This window comes from Arachis stenosperma, chromosome 1 (genome assembly GCF_014773155.1).
Source record: "Arachis stenosperma cultivar V10309 chromosome 1, arast.V10309.gnm1.PFL2, whole genome shotgun sequence".
In the NCBI taxonomy this organism is placed as follows: domain Eukaryota; kingdom Viridiplantae; phylum Streptophyta; class Magnoliopsida; order Fabales; family Fabaceae; genus Arachis; species Arachis stenosperma.
The window spans coordinates 125719220-125727600 of NC_080377.1; the positions used below are offsets into that span (position 1 = coordinate 125719220).

Genomic DNA, 8381 nt, shown 5'->3' on the forward strand with positions numbered 1-8381 from the left:
TTCAAAATAGGCAGCAGTATAGACAATTGAAAGAGGACTTGATTGAACACATATGCCAATTTCGCAATGCTTGTCGTCAACTATAGAGCTTAATTATGTTTTTCTTTGTATTAAGTAATTTTACAATTTAGTGTAATCCCGAATTATATATTGTGTATTATTGTTATATATGAATTTATTTAATATTAATATCTTTTAATAGTGAATTATTTTTAAATTTTTAAATTTAATTTATATAATTGAAAAAAATTAATTACATTAATTTTAAGTATTTTAATTAATTAATTAAGTGGAACCACAATAAGGAATAAAGTTAGTTCTTCATAATGGAGAAGAGAGATGCTTTGAGTTCCTATTTAAACACAAAAGTTAACGTGAAATTACTTTGTATGATAGGTAGGCCATAAATAAGAACTGGGATGAGTTTCCTATTGAAGATGGTCTTAGAGATGGTCTTAAAACAACTCCAATGGTATAAAAGTGGAGCCTCTCTTCTGACATACAAGGACTTTGAAGCATTGGAGAAAAAGGAATTGGTTGCAACCCCACGATAACCACTCATATACAAACCTTTCCACGCCTTTGGACAATTTTACCATTGCCAATGCATTCAGTCAATGCTACCCAACATGCCAGGGAAGCCACGACCCTTCGCCATTTGTAGCAGGCGTTGTACGTCATTTGGATTGGGTTTTCGCAAGTATTCATCCTGGAACGCGGAAATGACACCTTCAACAAATTTTTCCAAGCATTCAATTGTAGTACTCTCGCCTATGCGCACATAATCATCAATAGCATCAGCTGCTACGCCATATGCTAACATCCGTATTGCAGCGGTACATTTCTGGAGTGGCGACAAGCCTCTTCTTCCAATCGCATCAACCCTCTGTTGGAAATACGGATAGACGTTTGAGAGAGCGTCTACTATCCGAAGGAACACATCTCTTCTCATTCAAAATCTCCGTCGGAAAATGTCAGCATTATACACCGGTTCATCTGCAAAGTAATCTTAGAAAAGGCGATCATGTCCTGCTTCTCGATCTCTGTTGATCCATCTACGAGTAATTGGGATAGAGCTTCTATCGATATCTTCTTCTTCTGAATCTTCGAGTAAATACTCATGGATCCAATTATCTATGAGTGTGTTATCTTGCCGTCTTCTTTTGCCATACAAAGCCTCATTAAACATATCATCAAAATTTCTAGCCATATAGAGAAATGTAATTTTTAGTTCTCTTTTGAGGTGAGAAACAAGAGTTGAAGTGGAGTTGCGGAGTCATTGATAGTTGATATTTATAAGTGTGTCTGCAATAAGTACCTTAACGGCTAGTTTTGTAACGGCTAGTTAACGGCTAGTTTTGTAACGGCTAGTTTTGCAACAGCTTGTTAATGGCTAGTTTTGTAATTGCTAGTTTTGCAACGGCTAGTTTTGCAATGGTCACTTTCATGAACAATAAGGGCACAATAATATTGACTAATTTAAAAACTTACATCAGAAATAAATAAAACAAACTACATGACATACCAGTAATACGCAATAAAAATAAGAACATACTACATAACTCTACGAATACAAGGAACCATTAAGTAAATCACTTGGCGGTTATTTTCTCACATGCAATCTCATGAAGAGCTCGACGTTTTTTACTCATTGTAGACGTGTCAGCATTAAGTATTCGCATATCCATCTCCCTTTCCTTTTCCTTGGCCATCCTTTCCATCTCCGTTTCTTTTGCTTTTATCTCCATTTCTTTAATATACCTCTGAGTTTGTAATTCTTGTTCTTTCATTGCCGCTTGAATTTGTAATTCCTTCTCTTTGATTGCCATAATATTTACTCTATGATCCTTTTTCTCTTCTCTTTCTTTTTCCCTATCCATTAGTTCCCTTTCTCTAACATTCTTAAAATTTTCCATGAGAGATAATTTTTTAACAACCGATGATTTTCTTTCATTAAAATCTTTAGATATTTGTGCTTTTCCCTTACCTTTTTGCTTGCTCTTCTTTGATCCTTGTGGGCGAACGGGAGAGTCCACACCGGGTTCGTCAACCAACGGTGTTTCTGGGTTTGATGAGGATGAGTATGCTCCAGTTGCACTAACCTTGGTTCTCTTTGAGCCGCCACTCTGTGTAGGTAGTTGGCTTCTCCATTTTTGCTCCAACCGAAGTATGTTCCAATGCCTCTTAAAAATAAAATTTTTACCATAATTTGTGGAATAAAGTTTATAAGCCAACTCCTTTATATCATCAGCGTTCGAACCACTCCTTATCTTTCGACTAGCTTGATCGTAGCAACCAGCAAATTGTGCAACAGCCTTGTTGATCTTATACCATCATTTCTTATATGCAACTACCTCCTTGTCATGTCGGAGCAAAATTCTACACAGTAGCTATGAATTCGACTCCAAAATATTTCCCCCTTTTGATCGGTACCAACTATAGGGTCAGTTGAAATATTTAACCATGCACTGATCAGCATCTCATTATCTTTTCAATGCCAGTGTTGAATACTATCTTGCCTCCGATCTTCAATATCATAATCATTGAGGTCGATAGCATCTAATCCACGAGGGTTGGCAAAATCTGAATATTTTGAATTTGGACTTTTGATTTTACGGTTGGAATATAGGAAATGATTATTATAAGGAGTTTAAAAATTGAAATTAGAAAGATTTGTAGATTTGGATTTTGAAATGTATTTGGTAGTATGAAGTTTTGATTTGGAACTGAGAGTTGAGGTTTGAGATTGTGGGTATTGAAATTTGAGAAAAGTTTTGTAAGTAATTGAAGAAAGAGTTGAGTTGGTTTGGATCCATTTTTTCGAACAAAAAATAATAGTAACAAAATTTTGATTTTGTAAACTTGGAAGAAGATGAAGAAGAGTAGTAAAGAGTGTGACAATAGAAGTGTATCTAAGTAGTATATATAGAGTAACAAAATATTAATTTATTAATAATAACGGTAACATATTAACGGCTAGTTTCTAACGGCTATTTTTACAACGGCTAGTTTTGCAATGGCTAAATTAATATAATAATATAAATATAAAAAATATTTAATATTAATTATGATATAAATAATTAATATAAATTATTAATTAAATAGAAATTTAATTATTTAATTATTATAATTATTAATAAATTAATTATAATTTAATTACTTAATTAATTATTAGTTAATTAATTAATATAAATTATTAATTAAATAAAAATATCAATATTTAATATAATTAGTCATTATAATTATTATTAAATTAATATTATTTTAATTATAATAATATTATTTAATTAATTAATATAATTATTTAATTAATTAATATTTTATATAATTATTTATATTTTATTTTACTTGCCATTTGGCAATTGTGTATTGGTTAATGGGAGTCCCTCTAGGGACTCCCTCGTTTTGAATTGCGTGAAGGAACTCAAGTGAGTTCCTCTCCAACGCCCCATCTCTCTTTTTTCTTTGACAACACAGTAGGAGGGCTCCAAAGTTTTGTCTGTTGGAGATGCTCCAAAAGCATCTCTCTCTTCTCTATTAGGAGGAACTAACTTTAGTCTTTATTGTGGTCTCACTTAATTAATTAATTAAAATACTTAAAATTAATGTAATTAATTTTTTTCAATAATATAATTTAAATTTATAAATTTAAAAATAATTCACTATTAAAAGATATTAATATTAAATAAATTCATATATAACAATAATACGTAATATATAATTCAGGATTACACTAATTTGTAAAATTACTTAATACAAAGGAAAACATAATTAAGCTCTATAGTTGACGACAAGCATTGTGAAATTGTCATATGTGTTCAATCAAGTCATCTTTCAATTGTCTATGTTGCTGCCTATTTTGAAGTTGGGCATTTCTTTGGAGAAATTGATGGTATGGTGCAAAATCTTCTTCTCCCAGCTAAGGTTGTGATAAGCCATTTTCGACATCATCATACTCTAAGCCTTGAGCAAAATTTTCTGCATAAGTGTCTCTTTTATTCTCAACAATCATATTATGCAATATAATACAAGCTCTCATTATGTTGGCAAGCTTCTTCTTTTCTCAAAAGCCAGATGCACCACGTATAATTGCAAAGCGTGCTTGCAACATTTCGAATGCTCGATCCACATCTTTCCTTTGCCCTTCTTGGTATTGTGCAAATAACTTGCGTTTCTCTCCTTGTAGCTTTGAGATTGATTTGACAAATGTGTCCCATTCAGGATAAATACCATCTGCTAAATAGTATCCCATAGTATAATTATTATCATTAATAGTATAATTTACCTCCGAAGCACGGTCATTTAGAATATCATCGAACACTGGAGAACGATCTAACACGTTGATATCGTTATTTGAACCAGAAACTCCAAAGAACGCATGTCATATCCAAAGGTCTAAAGATGCTACAACCTCAAGTACTATGGTTGCAACCCCATGATAACCACTCATGTACATATCTTTCCATGCCTTTGAACAATTTTTCCATTGCCAATGCATGCAGTCAATGCTACCCAACATGCCAGGGAAGCCACAACCCTCCGCCATTTGTAGCAGGCGTCGTACGTCATTTGAATTGGATTTTCGCAAGTATTCATCCTCGAACACCAAAATGACACCTTCAACAAATTTTTCTAAGCATTCAATTGTAGTGCTCTTGCCTATGCGCACATAATCATCAACAGCATCAGCTGCTACGCCATATGCTAACATCCGTATCACAGTGGTATATTTTTGGAGTGTCGACAAACCTCTTCTTCCAGTTACATCAATCTTCTATTGGAAATACGGATAGACGTTTGAGAGAGCGTCTACTTTCCTTCATGTCTTCTCATTTGAAATCTCTGTCGGAAAATGTCAGCATTATACACCGGTTCATCTACAAAGTAATCTTGGAAAAAGTAATCATGTCTTGCTTCTCGATCTCTGTTGATCCATCTAAGAATAGTTGGGATAGAGCTTCTATTGATATCTTCTTCTTTTGAATTTTCGAGTAAACACTTGACAAACCCCGTTTTGACGGTTTGTCTTGTATTGATTTTAAGAGATTTTATCACCTTTTGCCCACATTTATCCATTGAAATAGCATGGTTTTGTGATTGTTTTCTTATTTGTGCTTAGATGTGAAAACATGCTTTTCAACCCGTAATTTGATGGTTTTAATCTCCCTTTGATTCCACTAGATGCCTTGATATGTTTGTTAGTGATTTCAGATTGAAAAGGCTAGGAATGGATCAAAGGAGTGAAGAGGGAAAGCATGCAAAGTGGAGAAATCATGAAAAGTCAAAGAAGTTGAACTCGCCCATGGACGCGTGCGCGCACCTGGCGCTTGCGCGCACCTGCGAATCACTCCATGGACGCGTACGCGTACTGTGCGCGTACGCGCCGGTGATGGTTTATGATTTTTTTAATGAAAACGTGACCAACGAATTCTCAAGGATTGTGGGGCCCAATTCCAACCAACTTTGGCACCAAAGATGCTATTTAAAGCCAAGGATTGAAGAGAAAAGGGGGATTTCCATTCATTAGTTCATGAGGAGTTAGAAGTAGTTTCTAGAGAGAGAAGCTCTCACTTCTCTCTAGGATTAGGATTAGGATTAGTTCTTAAATCTAGGTTTTAATCTTTGCTTTCTTCTACTTCTACCTTTCAATTCTTTGTTGTTACATTCATCTTCTTCTACTCTTTTGTTGTAATTTCTTTTAGGTTGTTCTTGTATTTTGTTGTAGATCTAGTATTGTTCCCATTTTCTTTCAATTCAGTAAGAGGTAATTCATAATAATTGTTCTTCTTTGCTTTTCTATTGTTGATCTCTGCCTTTGTAGTTAGATCTCTCTTTAATTCTTGCAATTTATGTTTTACTTTTATTGCCTTTTATGTGTTTGATGAAATGTCTCTTATAGCTATTAGTTAGATTTTGTTCCTCTTGGCCTAAGTAGAGTAATTAGTGACTCTTGAGTTATCTAATTCTTTTGTTGGTTGATAATTAGAAGTTGCTAATTGATTTGAATGCCTCTAAAACTAGTCTTTCTTTTAGGAGTTGATTAGGACTTGAGGAATCAAATTGATTCATCCACTTGACTTTCCTCCATGGTTAGAGGTTAACTAAGGAAGCAACACACAATCCTCATCACAATTGAGAAGGATAACTAGGATAGGACTTCTAATTCTCATATCATGCCAAGAGCTTTGTCAGTTGTTAGTTTAGTTTATTTTCATTGCCATTTACTTTCATGCCTCTTATCAAAACCCCAAAACAACTCAAACCAATAACAAGACACTTTATTGTAATTCCTAGGGAGAACGACCCGAGGTTTGAATACTTCGGTTATTAATTTTAGGGGTTTGTTACTTGTGACAAACAATCTTTTGTATGAAAGGATTATTGTTGGTTTAGAAACTATACTTGCAACGAGAATTCATTTGTGAAATTCTAAACCGTCAAAAATCCATTCGTCAAAATGGCGCCGTTGCCGGGAAATTGCAATGGTGTTATGTTATTGGTTATTGTATATATGTGAATATTGTAAATAGCTTGATTTTTGGATTACTTATTAGTTTTTGCTAGTCTTAGTATTTTGTTTCATTATTTCTTATTAATTTTTGTTTCTTATTTTCTCTTGCTACCATGAATTCTCACTTTGGCTATGAGTGTAGTTACAATTATGTTGTAGGTGATGAGGACTATAATGGAGATATGTATCAAGGATGGGACAACCAAAGGTGGGAGGAGCCATATGCATATGATCAATCTTCTTGGCAACAACCTCCACCAATGAACTATGAAGAAGAGCCATTCCATGATGCATACCAATCAAATGGCTATGGTGAATCTCCTTGTGACTTTCAAGAACCACCACCATATGCCTATGAGTCATATCCTCAACATGACCCTCAACCACACTCACAAGCCTATTTTCAACAAACACCTCCATATGACCATGATCCTTACCCACCATGCCAACCTCCTTTTGAACCATATGAGCCATACATGGAACCACAATTCCAAGATTACTACTCCCAAGAACCACCTCAATATACACTACCACCTTACCAAGAAGAACCACCTTCCTATAATGAACTCTTTCTCCAAGACAATGAACCTTCTTATCCACTCCAACCTCTAATGGATGAAACCCTTGGTGTTCTTCTTCAAGGACATGAGGAGATGACAAGGGATGTGCAACAATTCATGACCGCCTTGGATGCGGTGGTAAACCGGTTAGCATCCCAACTTTTGGACACTCAAGGAACTCCCATGGCTCAAGAAGAGCATAGCATGAAGGAGAGATTGGAAACTCCGGTGGAAAAGGAGGAAGGCTACTTTGTATTAGAACAATTGGAGGAACCTATGACCATTGAGGAAGAGGAAGAAGTGGTTGAAGATTTAGGAGATGCGGAACTTCCATGGGAAGCTAAAATCAAAGAAAATCCCTCCAAGAAGAGTAAATTTGATGTTGAGGAGGAATGTGCACAACCTCCAAGGCATATCCCATATGAAGACTTGGAAGGAGTAAAGCAAGAATTGAGTTCCCTTGGTGATGAAGATCATGCATCCAACCTTCTTGGTGAAGAATCCTTTGAATTTAAGGAACTTTCTCCCAATGAATTTGAAAGTGATGTGGAGGTAGATTTCTCTCAACCTCCCATTTATGACTTGAGTGATGGAGAAGAGTTAGATGAAGTTGATGAACTAAGGATTGAGAATGAAGAAGTTTATGAAAAGGTGGAGGCAATCAAGGAAGAAAACAAGGGAGTGGAGTTTACTAGCACATTGGAAATACCTCTCCCCAAGCCACCACCATCCACTCTCTCATTCAAGTGGGTAAATTCCTTATGCTCAAGCTTTATTATTCCCCTTGAATATGGTTTGATTGAAACGGATGGTCAACTTAGAAATGTTTGTGGCTTTAAGAGTAAAAAGGAGATGGTTAGTGGTTGGAAACATCATTCTAGGTTCATTATGGTTGCATGCTCAAAGCTTAATTGTAAAGGTTGGTGTATAACTAGAATACATGGGTCTAGAAGGATGTTTGGTCACTTTGTTGAGAATTCACCTTTCTCACCACCCACATGGATTAATGATAATCAACTTGGAGACGGGTGTGAAGACAAAATATGGGATCCGGGAACACATGAGGATCAACATTGGGAGCCCATGGTTTGTGAAGAACTCCATCAAAGCTTAGAGATATTAATCTTGAATGATGGAGATTATTGGAAGTCCAAGCATTGGTGGAAGTTCCAAGATGAATACAAGCACAAGCCACCTTGAGAGGAGCTCCCCATAAGTCCAACTTAAGGACAATAAATAAAAGTGCCAGGTGGGAGACACCCCACCATGGTAACTTCTTTTCATTTTTCTCTTTTTGTACATATTGGTAG

At 35.3% G+C, this 8381-nt stretch overlaps 1 protein-coding gene across 1 annotated transcript; it reads right to left on the reverse strand.

Moving 5' to 3' along the window:
• Positions 1-610: 610 nt before the first annotated feature.
• Positions 611-952, reverse strand: LOC130934094 (uncharacterized). Its single transcript, XM_057863685.1, has one exon. It carries the CDS (start codon positions 950-952, stop codon positions 611-613), a length of 342 nt encoding a protein of 113 aa, XP_057719668.1.
• Positions 953-8381: the final 7429 nt, after the last annotated feature.

What these genes read in the sequence shown, in the direction of transcription:
- LOC130934094 (XM_057863685.1), bottom strand. Translation starts at nt 952, where the DNA reads ATGAGAAGAGATGTGTTCCTTCGGATAGTAGACGCTCTCTCAAACGTC.